The sequence below is a fragment of the Pelobates fuscus genome, chromosome 4 (assembly GCF_036172605.1).
Source record: "Pelobates fuscus isolate aPelFus1 chromosome 4, aPelFus1.pri, whole genome shotgun sequence".
Lineage (NCBI taxonomy): Eukaryota > Metazoa > Chordata > Amphibia > Anura > Pelobatidae > Pelobates > Pelobates fuscus.
In genome coordinates this window covers 29,774,986-29,791,167 of record NC_086320.1, presented here as the reverse complement: position 1 = coordinate 29,791,167, position 16,182 = coordinate 29,774,986, and the positions used below count along the sequence as shown (strand labels likewise).

The window sequence follows — 16,182 nt, the reverse complement described above, 5'->3', positions numbered from 1 at the left end:
ACATGTTGGAATCTCAAGTTCTAACTGACTGCGGACAATTAGAAGATCTCCGCAGCTACATATTTCTTTTTTTATATTTACTTTAGAGGTTTTGAAAAATTGTTATGCAGTTTGTAGACATCTACGTCCTTATGAAGAATAATATCAGATATTGTGATCATTATGGCTAATATTTTCATAGCATTGTATGATACAGAATAAGAATCTTTTGGTCATATTGTTTTAAAGTCATTTCTGAATGGAACATCTCAAGTAACATTTTAACCATCAACCCAGCACATTTACTTGTGAAACCACAATGTATACTTAGAACTTACCAGCCACCATCGATACACACTTTCTGGGATCACATTATTTTGCTTAGTCAACAGAGCAGGAATGGACTGATTAAATCTCTCGTCAAACCAGGGTGAGATTTCTGATTCAGCTACACATGTATCACAGTTGCAAATCCTTCGAGAAAATGTCATGAATCTACGAAATCGATCTGAAAATCTTGTAAAGTACTTGTCAGGACTCCACGTATATGACCCAGCATTTTGGTTGTAATTTACAAGAAAAGAGGTAATGGCTAATAATATCAAGAGAAGGGAGAACAGTTTTAGATTCCTCTGTCTGAAAAACATGTCTCTTTTTCTAGTTTCAAGCCTTCAAAAGTCCCGAGAAGGAAAGTCAGCCAATTGAGAGAAACTTCACCTTGAAGGCCAATGAGAGTAGAATCTTGGGGCACAGGACAATGGTTTGTTTCTTAGTAAGACATTTTTCTTATCTACGAATTGAAACGTGACCTTCCCGGGTCAGTGAGCCGTAGATTCCAACCGATACGAGTGATTTAACTTTATATTCAGACGGATTGACAGATAAATTGACTTCTGTGTCTCTGCATACTCATTGAGACAGACAGATGTACTTGATTTCTAGATTATTTGACGTACCAGGACTTTCATATTGACTTACGGTTTCTTTGTTTTGATATTACCTGCATACAGAAAAAAATACAGAATATTATTAGTTTTGTCAAAGTATGTATCATTGTAAGATGTATACATGTTACACTAGAACACTTGTTTCTAAAGCAGTGCAAAGTGATGGTGTTAATGGCAGTATAATCAAATCAATATTAAAGGGACACTATAGTCACCAGAACAACTGCAGCTTAATGTAGTTGTTCTGGTGAGTATAATAGCTCCCTTCAGGCATTTTCATGCAAACACAGCCTTTTCAGAGAAAATGCCCCTTGGGATACCGCCAAGTGGCCACCCCTTAAATGGCCACTGGAGGGGCTTCCTGGCTCAGGGCTGCACAGTAAGCAGCCCTGCCGTTCAGCGTCTCCACACTCTGCATGGGGACGCTGAATTTTCCTCATAGAGATGCATTAATTCAATGCATCTCTATGGAGAGGTCCTGATTGGCCAAAACGGCATTTGTCCTCGCCCCGTGCCCCCAATGATATTTGATGATGTCACAAAGGGGGCAGAGCCAGCGCCAGCGGACCCGTGCGACGCTGGAAATAAAGTGAGTTTTAAACTTTTATAGGATGGCTAACGGGGTAGGGGGACATAAGTCTAATTGTGTGAAATATCCACATTATATAACTGTAACATGCTGCTTGAAAATTTCTACTCTACATAAAATGTTAATAATAATAATGATAATAAATAATAATCATATTTAATCCATTTCTGTCATTGGTATCCGATGTAATACATGTGCTACATACATTAAAACCTCTATAAAGGTAACTTAATGCCACTGAAGCGTGAACAGAAGTCATAAGAAAGGGTGGTCGTAAGTACTTTCATTCTTAAAAATACATAAATGGAACCACTCAACAAGGTAATTTCTGGAACTTTGTTTGTGTGAATGAACACTCATAATTTACCAGCTGTAGAGCATTCGACAAAACACTGGCAACTGAACTACATACCTCCTGCTGCCCGGATTATTCTGGGATATGCAGAAGGCTCCCATACAATAGAACGAGAGTACCATGACTGGCTGAGATGGCTCAGTGCAGGGGTTCCAGAATCCAGTGGGTATGCTTTAAACAAGGAGTACTGGAACATGTGTTTTCCTTATTTTATTTTTTAAACGGGATATTATATTGCAACATACACCACCCCACATCCCAAAATACAATTAGATGCCTGTCGCCGGCATGCTGTGCGTGATGACAGATATACAATATGCACAGAACTGACATTAGCCAGCCCAAACAAGACGCCTCAATGACGCTGCTGGAAAGGGAGCTACAGTGGAGTTTAACTATGTATGTGCAGAGGTTTATAGCAAAACACTACAGACTCCAGGCACCACAACCACTTCAAATCAGTAACCCTTTAAGTATTGTTCTTATTAGCTGATGAACGTTTACTTTTGGCTTACTTTATACAGAAAATGCTGAAGTTAGAAAAACTTTCACAGCGAGGAGGAAAAAAACACCACAAATGTACTTGCAAAACTGTGATCTGACAAAGCATTGGCCAGCCTAAAATTCAGGGGGGGAGGAGGCGCTTCTACCTATCTAGCAAATTCTTTTTACCAACTTCAGTGACTAGGCTTGATTTCTCTAAATCATTTCTCGAATGACCTCAAATCCCTGTCTAGCTGATCAGAGTAAATACATTCAGACCTTCGCACGGTCTTATATGACCACTCGTGAAGATTTTATCAGATTATTTAGCAATATTTACGACTTGCACTTGTGTAACAAATATTCTTGCAGACAGATTTAAGTGCACAGTTTGTCAATGTGTCTGAACTGATCTCCTTAGTGTAGCTCATATTGCTGTACCAGGTGAGCTGACTCATCCCAGCCGCACCATTGCCCAGCCGATGGGAGGGGTGGCCTCTGTGTCTAGCTCATTACAGATATCTGTCTCTTATCAGACAACAACAGCAGTGGCTGATGGAGGATGTTTGAATATTTGTGAGTCATGGTTTCTAGTTTGGTAGCAACCCTGGGGGGATGTTTTTAACTTTCTCGTCAAAACAAGTTTTTTTTTTCTTCCATTTTTACGTTTTATAGAAGCATTTACAGCAGCAAGGATATCAGAGTACAGCTGTATATTATATAGGTCACAGGCAGGGATTGCTTATATCCTTATACCAAGGGTGAGTCCATTTATTTAGCGCTCCACTTAAGGGATTGATGGTACTTTCTGCCCTCTTTTACTTAAAAGGGACACTACAGTCACCTGTAATGAACTACAGTTCATTAAGCCACTACAGCTTAATGAAGTGGTTCTGGTGTCTATAGCATGTAAATGCTGCACTTTCAGAGACAATGCTTACTAGTTCAGTGTCTCTACACTCTGCATAGAGGCGCTGCATTCCCCTTAGAGATGCATTGATTCAATGCGTCTGTACGAGAAGATGTTGATTGGTGCAGCAAGGCATTTTGTTGCGCATGCGCAATAGCCTCCCAATGGTTTCCTATGTGAAAGTATTGGATTGGCTGAGATCATCAAAACTGATGATCTTCGCCAAGGAGGCGGGGCCTGCCACATCGATGGACAAAAAGTAAGTAAAACGCCATTTATCTCCTTACTGAGGGGGCGGACGCCTAAATAGGTAGTACAGCACTATCGTGTTAGAAATACATGTTACTTTAATAATTCCCATGAAAACATTTAGTTCATGCCATTCAAATCTCACATTGCAGCGAGTATGCAACCGATGTTAAATATCTAGGCAAAACAAAGAAGTTGGAAAAATAAATGTTCAATTCAGTCAGTTTCTGATTTTTCCAGACTATTAAGCTGGTCTTGTAGTCTTTCAACTCACGGTTTATTAAATAGCCCTCTGTAAAGTGGCAAATCATGGGATTCTATTAAAACAAAAATACCACAATGTCAGATCGCTTAATTAGAATATCAAATACACAGGGAATTAACATTCAGAAAGCTTTATAACACACATAGCATGTTTTAGGTACAGTTGTGCAGTTGTCCTTTAGATTTACAGATAATGATTTCAATCCCGTAAAGTAAATAAATAGCTCTACAGGGAGTCCTATGTTTGGTAATGTTCCTGCAATAAATAGTTAATATTTAATAGTCTTAAATAGTTTCCATTGATCTATAAGCAGCCAGTAATTTCCATACAAGGAAAAAAACAAACACAAACCCCCCAAAAAATAAAACAAACTAATGTATAACAAATTGACTTACCGGTGGTCCTTCTGAATGGACATTAATCTCCAGTGTAAATTGCAACATGCATAACGGAGAGAAGTAATAAAAAGGTTTTCTGCATTTTGTTTTAGAGAATTAAAATCCGTTGAGAAAACAAGTTTGCTCACTGGCTGGTGCCTTTTACAGGTTACAATCCCTCTGTCAGGTGGACTTTAGTTTCACAAAGAACAAGCCCATTACTCAAGGACACAGGGGAACACCGAATAGAACACACATAGACAGGGGTAACTCAGAGGCTTTGCACAGATGGCAAACAGATGGTGAAATCTAATAGGAGTGAAGGTCAACAGGCTTTTAGATTTCCATTTTATTGTTTTGTCAAAGAAGCATTTTAACTCACGAATAGCTGTTCTGACCTCAGCGCTTCACATTGAAATTACTTTTTTTTTTTTTTAGAATTATGTAGAATTTCAGGAAACTTGTGGGTCCTCCCCGAACATCAGTAGGTACAAGGTCTAAGACAGGGAGGGGAAGAGTTTGTGAAGAGTATTTAATATGTATGGTAGATGTGGTAAAAAAAAAAGCGTGCAAGGGAGAACAGCTAAAGAGTGGGCAGAGCTAACGCCTAACACCTCCTGTTTGGAGGATAAGACACTGCCCCAGAGGAGCCATCATAACCAACCTTCTCATAAATGATGACAAGCAATAGCTGAAATGGAACTATGGCCTACATGAAAAAATAAACACCATACACAAAATATTGGTCTAATGTATGGCCTCTAATATGACTAACAAAAGAGTAACATAACTCAGTATTGAATGCACATCCCATCCAAAAGTCAGATAATGAGGTCGGAATGCTTTGTTTTTGCTTTATTTTAAAAATTCATGAGAACCATATAAGCAGGTACGATAGCCTGGGTTAAAAGCTACTTGTATCTATATATGTTTTTATTATTACAAGAACACTAAGTGTTGGAATACAAGCCGGTATTCTTAATGCTTTAGTGCCCCTGGTTAGATAGGCTACCCGCCGTGTGTAACAGAAAAGACAAAATAAAGATTTGTCTTACCTTTTTCCAACATGGTGGCACTGTTTACCTTTCCGCCTTTCTCAACGTCACTGAGGAGATATGGTCTCCTTCACGAAGGCACCATGCATCCAAGCTTACCCATAGGGAAGCAATGAATCTATATTTTCTGATAGGAGGCTTCCGTTTTGTGTGAATGAGTTTTTACTTGGTCATTGCCGCAGAAGCGCCTCTAATGGTTGTCAGTATGACATCCACAAGAGGTGGATTTAACCTTGCAATGTTTTACTTTGAGATGAAGTGACTGGGGTGAATTAAGTAGACATTTAAGGTTCCATATATTCTAATACACTTGTCAACCCAGAGCCCATTACCAATGCTACTGACTAAAGATCTCCTGTGGCCTGTCAGGGTATTTATATCGGCAGACATTTTGTGCTATGATAGAAATTAAAATGTATATTGTCAGAGTCACTCTGAAACAGAGCAGACTCCATTTTGTTATTTTCAAGTTAACAAAAGACACAAGATTTCTATCCTTTCTGTAAAACTAACCATTTTGCCAGAAGCTAAGGAATGCTTAGTATATACAAACCTTTTGATAAGAAATGAGAACGGGGGATGGACAGACTGTCAAAATGCTAATGGAGTAATCAATTCTAAACCCAAACATTTGTGACAGAGAAGATTAAATAATTTAATTTTACTTTCGATATTGTATAACGTCCCATTGTAAGTTTAGGGGTCATATTTAGTATTATAACTGTCATATTAGAAATTATAGCCGAATTTGCCAGACACATAGTCTGAAGAAAATTCGAAGAAACTCTTGAACTGACAGAAAACTTGAGTTATAGACAACTATAAAGATAAGGTAAATGACGTCAAAATAGCCACCAGGAAAAGTTAACTCTTTTCTGGATATGTTTAGTGGGACGAGACTGCCCTCTATAGACCAAATACTTAAATTTCTATCTGGAAGGTAACCACACCCCCAGTTTTCTATTGGTCTATCACCTAGTGACGAACAGAGAATTTTCCCTTTAAAAATTAAGACAAAGGGAAGAGAGAGGTATGCAGGGGTATGCAGAGAAAGCAAAAGGAGGCAGAAGGATGCAAAGCAAGACTAAACATTCCTTGACACTTAGCTACCTGAGAACATCTGCTGAGAACATCTCTTTAACTGGTAAATATACTGGTTTCATTTAATTAATCTAAATTAATTAAAATTTTCTAATAGCATGATATATGACTGGATAAATCACGATCAGATTTCGATATTTAGAAATCTTAGTTAACTAAGAAGTATATGATTAAACATTCTATTCTGCAGATAGAAAAGATTAATTATGTATTTAATGTGACATATCACATGTTAGCATATCGTGATATTTATCCAGGTGTATTGATTTGCTCTAAAATAAGATAAAATATCCGTTTAGGCAAGTTAAAATTCTGCTTATAGAACATGGTAGATTACTCTTATTGGATGGTTCCAGGAAATGACTAATGAGCTGGTATAAATGTTATTTTATTTAAAATGACATGAGAATAGGTCTTAATTACCTAGGAGGTCTAACCAGCATTGAAAGGGTTATTCTAACTGTCAGCTAAAGTTGTTATGGCTATTCACTGGAAGCTTTCTCTGTGTGAAACTTTCACTTTCTTTCTGTGAACTACTGTCATAAATCTTGTCTTGACAATTAAGACTGTGTTAGCCATTGGAAGATGTTTTTACATTACCATATTGTATTGCATACTATGTTATACTGAATATTCATTGATTATTGTCACGCATGTTACTTATTATTATTATTTAAAATGTCACAATAAATTGTATCTATTTTTATAACAAATTGTGATTTTATTTATATGGAATACATTTCACTTACACGATAACGATCTTTGGGATCTGAGAATTGAAATAGTGGGCAATTCTCAACTGTTTACTATTATTATCCCATAAATATCCCCACAGGCCATTTGAAATCCTTGCCTCCCTTTCCCTGCATACACTATTTGATGTCAACAGAATGGAGACATGAAAGGGACTCCCTACTTTTGAAGTGTGGGAGTAAAACTCTAGCTTTTAGAGCCAGCCCTAGAGGGTGATGGTAGTCTACCAATAGTCTATCAGCCTCCAGATACTCACTAGCTTCCTTCATCATCCAAAATGCAAAACATCACTAACAAACTACCTGCAGGACAAACCCCTTAGTTTGGACCAAGCTCTAGACTTCACTTGGCAATCGGTTTTCACAATTACCGGTGACAACAGACAGATCATAATGCCATGAGGTTAGCTACCCCCTCCAGGGGCGCAGGACACGATTTAACAAAACTGCAATCTGTGTCAGACTCAATTTGCATGAACACAGGATTGTAAGCATATGGGCTCCATCACATACAATACATGTAACAAATATTTTACAGCACATTTAAAGAGAATTTTGTTACTACAATGGAAGCCCTTGGGGCATTTTGTAACTCAATATAATGTTGCATATCAATCAATGTAACCAAAAATAATTTAATTCAAGCATTAGCAAATTAATTTGACAAGGGACGTAGTATCGCAAAGTTTATTTTAAAAAGTTCTGGCCAGCGGCCTCCATCTGTCTGGATCTGCGTTGTTGATCATAGGACACAGCATTTCCAAGAAATCAGGTTTCAATAATTCTCCTCGAATTCCCTGCTTAGCATGTAAATGAACACAGACTGGCGTTATATTTTATCCTTCAACTCGCAGGCCCCCTTAAGCAAATTGAGCACCGTTTTAGATATAGCTTTTTAACTATCCATGGATTGTGTATATTATCCAGGTACTCAGTCACTACTCCTATGCTACTAAATGATACAGCTGTGACGTACTGTGTCAATTTTGTGATAGGTTTAGATATGCTGCTGTTCCCAGCCCTCAATATAAACTAATATTGTGTAAGCACCTAATACATAGGGAACAGCATGTCTTATACCATGTCCTCAGCCTCATTGTGTTTCCTGGGTCTAACAGACATTCTTTGGGCTGATTTGTAACTCCTTAACCTTTTATTTCCAAGCATGGCTGGTTTTCCGATATGGAATGCTGAGCAGTTGCCCAGAGCATCAGGTATCTCTTTACTCCTAGGAGTAAAAAAATCAGTTAGCGCACGATGTGACCCAAATTATGCTTTACCCTTGAAGGTAGTCTCCAAATTAGTACATAACTGATGTTTATAGCAATATGTATGTAAATAAAATATGCCCCCATTATTCTAAAGGAACATGGTGTGATGTGTTTTATATGCCACCATTTCCCCTAGATATGTACATCTTGCTCAGTAAAGTGTGTTTGTCATTTAGGCATCATAAATACCTATAATGATGGAAAAACACTCCCGGTAAAAATCATCCTACAATTAAGTTTGTTAATGTTATGCATTGATCTGCAAACTGAAATCATTCATATGCCAAACTTGATGCAACATCAAACGATCAAAATGTTAATGAGACCTTTACACGGACTCTTAGGGAAAGTTTCCCCCCATACATACGTGAGTTTTTTTTTTAACCAGCCGTAAGGAGCAAAGCAGCTCACACCTGGTTTTCGAAAATACAGACATTAGCTATCCCCTCCAGGATGTCAATCTGTCAGTTCAAATGTAGAGGGAGTAAAGAAGATTTTGAAATCTCTGTACAGAGAACCACAATCAGAGAAAACTGTGTAGACCTGAGCAAAAAAAAATCAAATACAAAAGAAACACATTTTCTTTTTCTAGAAGTATAAAAATATCAGATCCTAAAAACTAAGCTACATATAGTATTCAAACAAGCCTAAAGTGTCCAACATGAATGCATGTGACTGCAACTTCTATGGCACTTCAAACAATTCCATATCTAGCCGGACAATTATGCTTATATCTGCCCCTCATACATAAAAACACACGATAAGTATGCATCCAGAGGGTGCGATTACTGGGGTCCCATAGCAGGACAGTCCCCGTCCCCCTTCCCCCATTAAAAAAAATATATAACTCCCCCCCTCCCCCCCAAAGAAAAAACTGAATTATCAATTTCACAGCTCGCTGATTAGTTTAATCAAAATTTTATATTGCTGGACTCACTTTCTAAAAGAATATCAAAATATTGCAAATTGAAACATTTTTCATAATATTAAGACCTTTGGATAATTTATCCAACAAATATAAAATCTATGTCTTAGTTAGTTCCAGTCCTGGATAGTCACTGCAGAGGGAATACGAGTGACAACCCTGTTATATTCAAGGAGTTCTGTACCTACGTAAGCTGGAGAGGAAGTTAAAACTTTGTAGCCGGGAGAGGATTTAAATGGCAACACCAGAGGCCACATACTTATACTACTCACAGTCCAAATCTTACTTTTAGCAAACGTAAAAGATTAAGTGCCATTGGTACGGCAATGTCATATGGATGCACTCATAAGTGCGTATTTTAATTATGGCAATCTGAAAGGAACGCGTCATTACAGTAGAACTAATTTAGAACAGAACTTTTATGTTTCTTCAAATACATTTTTCCTCTTCATATAACATGTGGTATCTTTTAGGAGTATTATGAATCTTCAAACATTTCAGTCTGTCAACAATCTCTTCACCCATTGGTTCCCCCCCCTCCCCCCACCCACATAAATAATAGTCTATTTAATGCAATAAGCACATGTGGCATTATTTACTAAACTTTGTGAAAAGTAAAATGGTGGGAGACTGATAGAAGAATAAAACATTCTATGACAAAATAACGAAACTGAAAAGTTGTTTCGATTCAGCGATTTTGGTAATAAAAAAAATGCAACTCTCCCACCAGTATATCCTAATTTGAACTTTCTAAAATAACTAATGGGGAAAACCTCAGTAAATACATACATTTAAAAAAAAAAAAAAAAGGGGGGGCGGAGCCAAGCAACAGAGCCGTGCAGACGCACTTCATGAGAGCTCCCGGCCATCAAAAGGAAATTATACCACATTTGGGTAACAAAAACCCCCAACATCTACCCCAGAGGTGCCCCCTGACCAAGAACAAGAATGGGACGAAAGGCAAAAAAACTAAAGCCTGACAAACCGAGTTTGAATCAGAATATTGGCGACCTCCTGCGCCGAGCTAACAGCGCGGTTAGGCCCAAGATGGCCGCCTACCACGAGAACTTCTCAGATACATCAGACGACTTCTACCTGGAAGGGGAGGAAGAAGAAATGGCAGCAGCACAGCACACTAAAACGGTTCCCAAGGTACCCGACTCCCCTCCGGTCACCACCGAAGTCCTCACAACACTGCTAACGACCCTCCAGAATACCATACTAGCGGACACAGCTAAGATCCGCGAAGACATAAGAGGCCTGTCGGGCAGGTTGGGCACCCTGGAAGGAACCACCGGGGAACACTCTAAACAAATCTCCTCACTACAACAGGAGATAGACAAACTACAGCAGCAGCACAAATCATTTGACCAGCGCCTGGCCACGATGGAAGACACAAGGCGCAAAAATAACCTGAAAATAAGGGGCATCAAAGAAGACGTACCGGCCGATGAGTTGCCTCACCTCCTGCGGCGACTATTTACAGAGCTACTGCCCCTGAGACAAGGGAGAGCGGTAGGCCTGGAAGACTTCTTCCGAACTCCTAAATCGCCCAAAGCACCAAAAGGGGCCCCCAGGGACCTTGTGGTCCGTTTCATGTCCGGAAGAGACAGACTTGCGATAATGACAGCTGTCAGAAACCACACGCCCTATGTCTTTGAAAGTATGCCTCTCACCTTCTTTGCAGACCTAACAGGCTACACCCTGGCGTGGAGAAGAACCTTGGCACCATTTACTACCCTACTTCGACAACAAAAGATAACATACCGCTGGCAAACGGCGCACAGACTACAGGTACTAAAGGATAATGCCACACTAGAAGTCAAAGACCTCAAGGAAGCCGCAGGGTTGCTAGAGACACTGGGTCTCCCGCCGGACTCCCTGACCACAAACGGACAGAACGGGGCAGCACAGGCATCCCATCAATGGAATCCTGCTACAGCGCAAATGTTTGCACCCAGGGGACAACAATTGGCCTCCAACACAACAAACGACACCTGAGCACCCAGGCGAACCGGCAACCATACCGGAATGAAAGAAGAATACCCACACCAAGTTAGTAATAGTTCCTGGACATAGATTAATACCACCTGAACACACCGACAACCGGAAAGAGACTCTACCCCAGGATCCAACGTTTATAGACGAACTGTAAATACCGGCTGACGTTACCCAGGCGGATCTCCACTGCTCCCCAACAGTCTCCACGGGCACTTAAGCGCCGGCATCAGATGACACCAGACTGTAAGATGAACTTTCCCCTCCTAACATGCCTCATCTTGTTAGTAGTCAGTCCTCCTGACACAGCAGTCTAGCCTGAGAACTGTCGTTGTACCCTATGACTCGCTGAAAGATTGATCTGTTAACATGAGTTTGTTTTCTCTCTAACCACACTATGTGCTACCAATCCCAGCGACACAACTACCTTGCCTCCTGACGGAATCGGTTAAGCTACCTTGAAGGGATTGGCACCGGGCTGGACTTCCCCACCTAACGGTCTGAGCAGCTGCTCTTGCCTTAAACGCCATGCACCGTATTTTGAGTTTTATGTCCTTTTCTTTTATAAATTGTCTTTCATTTCTGCATATGTGACCCACGTATGCTTACTAATGCACTACTAGGTTATGCTACCTTAGTTAATCATTGCCTAACGTGGTTTAGCGCTGAATTTTCACCGATTTACTCTCTTGCATGTTTACTTTGATTTACAGCACTACCAAGCGACGTTAATATTGTTTTTTTTTTTTAATATTGCCCATCTAGCGACGTTAATATTGTTTAACTTGTTTCACACTTGTCTCTACTTTTAATAGAGTGCATAACTGCATACACACTGTATATGAAACCTTATTGTCTGATTATCGTTCAAACTTGAGCAGTACTACCACATTCTCATTAACGTTACTTAACCAACCGACATACCACGAAGTTTTTTGCATGTTTATTACATTATCTACAACGACATGTATCCAAAATTGGTTTATATAGCAATCAAAAAAAAAAAATGTGCATTATACTGCCACGCCATGTCCTGTTACTTTGTTGTTCATTGTTAAAGCGTGAATCTATGCTCTTGGGGCATGACGAACGCATTTGTAACTGCTTTATCTACATGCACTTCAAAAATAAAGAATTTAAAAAAAAAAAAAAAAAAAAAAAATCAGAACACAATATAATTCCTTGTAAATAAGCTATAAAGAGCAACTTACTTGTCTAAGCTCTGACTTACTAAATCATATAATGATTCGCATACCTCCAAAAATTGGGACTGTCTGTCAGAAAGTGGAACTGTTGGGATGCATGGACTCTCCATCTATAAAGGAACACTATAGGGTCATGAACACAAACATGTATTCCTGACCCTATAGCATCAAATACACCATCTAGCCCCCCTGGCCCCATGACACAACCCCCCCCCCCCCCAAATATAGTAAAATCTTACCTTACCTTATTCCAGTATGCTGTTGGCTCTGCCCTTGATCGGCCTGCTTGGCTGACATAATCAGAAGTGGTGTTCTGAGCAAATCATAATGCTTTCACATAGGAAAGCATTGGGTTGGCAGAGACTGTCAAGGTGGCAGAGCCAGCACAAGCCAAACACATCCTTGGCCAATCAGCATCTCCTCATAGAGATGACGTGAATCATTGCATCTCTATGAGGAAAGTTCAGTGTCTCCATGCAGAGGGTGGAGACACTGAATTGCAGTGCTGCTCACTGTGCAGCACTGCCCAAGGAAGCACCTCTAGTAGCCATCTGAGGAGTGGCCAGTGGAGTTATCACTAGGCTGTAATGGAATGATTCTACTTACCAAAACAAATACAATAAGCTGTAGTTGTTCTGGTAACTATAGTGTCCCTTTAAGTCTCCCTTTTGCTTTCCTGTATTCTGCTTTATGTTCGATAAAAGATTATACCATTTCCAGATGGTCACTAAACCAGTGGAATGAAAACGTTTTCTGAGGAACAGATGATGGGAGCACAGGATCCAGGTTTCGCATTAACCTCAATATGTAGTTATAGCTGAGAGACGGAACACGCATTATTTTTAATAAAGCCCACATCAATCTTGGAAGAATATACTGAAAATGTAACAAAAGCAGAAAGGAAAAGAAATCTAGACCTTTTTTTCTGTCATGTTAACAGCTTCATTATTAAAGTGTGTTTTACAACTACACCTTACCTAAGGCCAGAAAACCATCAGTAAAAAAAAAACAGAACCACAGCTTAATTTAAAGGGTTACTCTAACCCTTTTTTGAGGGGAGGGGCAACTTTTTCTACTATTAATAAGCCCTTTACCCCCTACAGCTTGCAATAAAGATTTACTTACCTACAATCCAGCCCTAAGGTTAAGTGGGAGGGGGAAATGGAGTAGGTACGGAAATTAGAAGATCTCAAAAGACAACAAGCATTACTGAGTTTATTGGGAGACAGGGAGGTAAAAAAAAGAAAAAAAACTTCCCTTCCAACAAGGGAGAAGCACAATGTGTCCATTGGCAAATTTAATGCCCGCCGCTGCCATTCAGAAAAGCAGTCACCCTTTAACTAAAAGAACCAGACAGTTTCCCCCTGGAACAATAAGGAAGGGGGAGCATGACTGCTGCCCAAGATTGGGGGCTGGGTTAAGATGGATACTTTGTGTCTAAAGTTGGGGAAAGGGAGAGGGAGGGGACTTACCAGTAAGCAGGATAAGTGAGGGCTCCTGACTGTTTTTTGTCCCTGTAAGACAAACATCACAATCAGTATTTTTCACTTTCTTTATCCCTTCCCTGTTTCCTGCTGACTCCTGCTGGTCACCATACCTGTTTCTGACAAATTTTTGCTAGTTATGGCGGTCTCTGGAGCGGAGTTGCAGAGGCTCCTGCAAGTGTACCTTGAGGTGCACGGACAGGGAGCCCTGGGTGAGCTGATATCGGGAGTCCGCGGTGTCACCCATGCTGAGACGTCCGAGCAGCCTGCTGCCCAAGACGGACGGAGGGCCAGGAGATCAAGGCCTCCGTCGCGTCTTTCTCCAAGTCCGGTTCGGTGCCAGAGGAGGGGGAGAAGTGGCGGCTCGGACGCGCAACCGGAGCGGAGTGCGGTACCCAGGAGGAGGAGGATCCGTTCGGAGGATGGCGGCGGTGTCCAGGCCCAAGATGGCGGCGGAATCCAGGGAGCAGAAAGGGCGGGAAGATCGCGCTTCCCGCGCTCTTCTCTTCTGGCCCGCACGGAAGTCGCGTCAGCACGCTCGGTGCATGACGTGGGCACGGCTGGGAGCAACGTCAACACGCAAGGCGCGTACGTGACGGCACCGCGCAGGAGAGCGCGGCCATCACAGGCCTTGCGTTCCAGCGTGGTTCCGGCAGGAAGTGAGCCGGGAACCACGCGAACAGTGCCCAGGAGGGCACCCGGAAGGAGGAGAGTCCACAGGATTGCAAGCTCCAGTATCCTGGACAGCAGATTGCGGTCGGGCCAGGAGGCTGGCCGTGGATCACCCCTGTCATCTGGGTCCAGTTCCTGTTCGGAGGAAGGTGATGCCCAGCATCCTCAGCCGGCCAGCGGTAAGTGTTGCGCCAGCGCTTGGAATGCGCTAGCTGGGGATAGTGTAGGTAGTGGGTTAATGGGTCAGGAAGTCCTGGGGTTACTGAGGGCTGTGTTAGATAGGCTCCCGGGGGGGGGGCCCTTGGTGTCCCCAGTTCCAGGTACTCTCCCTGCACAGGCCCATGACCAGGATAGGGGTCAGTTGAATGCACGGTCAGGTAGGGCGCAGGGGTGCTTGCCATGTTGTGAGCTGTCCCCACTAGGAATGCACGTGGCGCTGGATGTTAAGGAAAAAATTATCAAGGGTGAATACGTGGATTTACCGTCCCTGGTTCCCCCGGACCGGGAGTCAGTGGATAGACTACGGCGGGGGGACTCGGCGGACGGCGACAGAGGTAAGCAGCTGCCGCGTACGTTTGGGAACTGGCTGCAAGGGTTCTCCATATTTGCAAGTGTGCTTACGCGGGCCTTTCCTGAGAAGGCACCTGCGTTATTTGGGTATTTAGACCTTATATGGGGGGCATACAAGGTTTATGGGGGACAATGTTGGTTCCGTTATGACCAACAATTTCGTCAGAAGATGGCGGTGTGTTCAGGTATGGACTTTGGGGTCCAGGACGGGAGCCTATGGCTCTTGTTGATGACCCCCAGTCGTCCGACCCCCTTTCTGGGAGCATCCGGCACGCCGTCCAGTGCGCCAGCCGGGCAGCGCAGGGGAGTCTGCTGGCTCTACAATGAGAGTCACTGCAAGTGGTTTGGATCATGCCGATTCAGGCACGAGTGCTCTCATTGTGGAGGGGCCCAGCCTACGCTGCGATGCTTCAAGAAGGGAAAGCACAGCGGGAGATCCAATAAGGAGGATCTCCCTAGAGCTGAGGACGCCGGTGAGCGTGCTAAGGATGCGCCCTTGGCTCGACCGGTATCCCAAGCGTAAAGATGCAGGGGTTCTGCTGGAGGGGTTTTCGACAGGGTTTTGGATTCCGTTTGTTTATTCGGATTCCCCTTTGCTGGTCGGACAACCTGCGTTCGGTTGTGGGAAAAGAGGCTATACTAGAGGATAAGTTGAGGAAGGAAGTTTGTTTGGGCAGGATGGCCGGTCCGTTTGACACGCCTCCATTTCCCAATTTGCGGGTATCCCCGCTGGGGTTTGTTCCTAAGAAGGAGCCGGGATCCTTTTGTCTCATTCACAACCTGTCCTACCCATCGGGCGGGTCGGTGAATGATAACATTGACAAGGAAGAGTCACGCGTTCGCTACGCCTCTTTTGATCGGGCGTTAGAGTTGGTCCGGGAGGCGGGGAAGGGAGCTCTGTTGGCTAAGTCGGACATCGAGTCTGCTTTTTCGACTGCTCCCGGTCCACCCAGACTGTTTTCACCTGTTGGGTTGTCGGTTCCAAGGTTCCTTTT

At 42.2% G+C, this 16,182-nt stretch overlaps 1 protein-coding gene across 1 annotated transcript in view; it reads right to left on the bottom strand.

The window, feature by feature from the left end:
• The window catches only part of ST3GAL1 (ST3 beta-galactoside alpha-2,3-sialyltransferase 1), a 49,525-nt gene that overhangs the window by 21,732 nt on the left and 11,611 nt on the right, over positions 1 to 16,182 (bottom strand). Inside the window, exon 2 of the mRNA XM_063450255.1 lies at positions 318 to 979. Coding sequence (XP_063306325.1) covers positions 318 to 626 — 309 coding nt within the window. The 5' untranslated portion in view covers positions 627 to 979. The remainder of the gene's footprint in view (positions 1 to 317; positions 980 to 16,182) is intronic.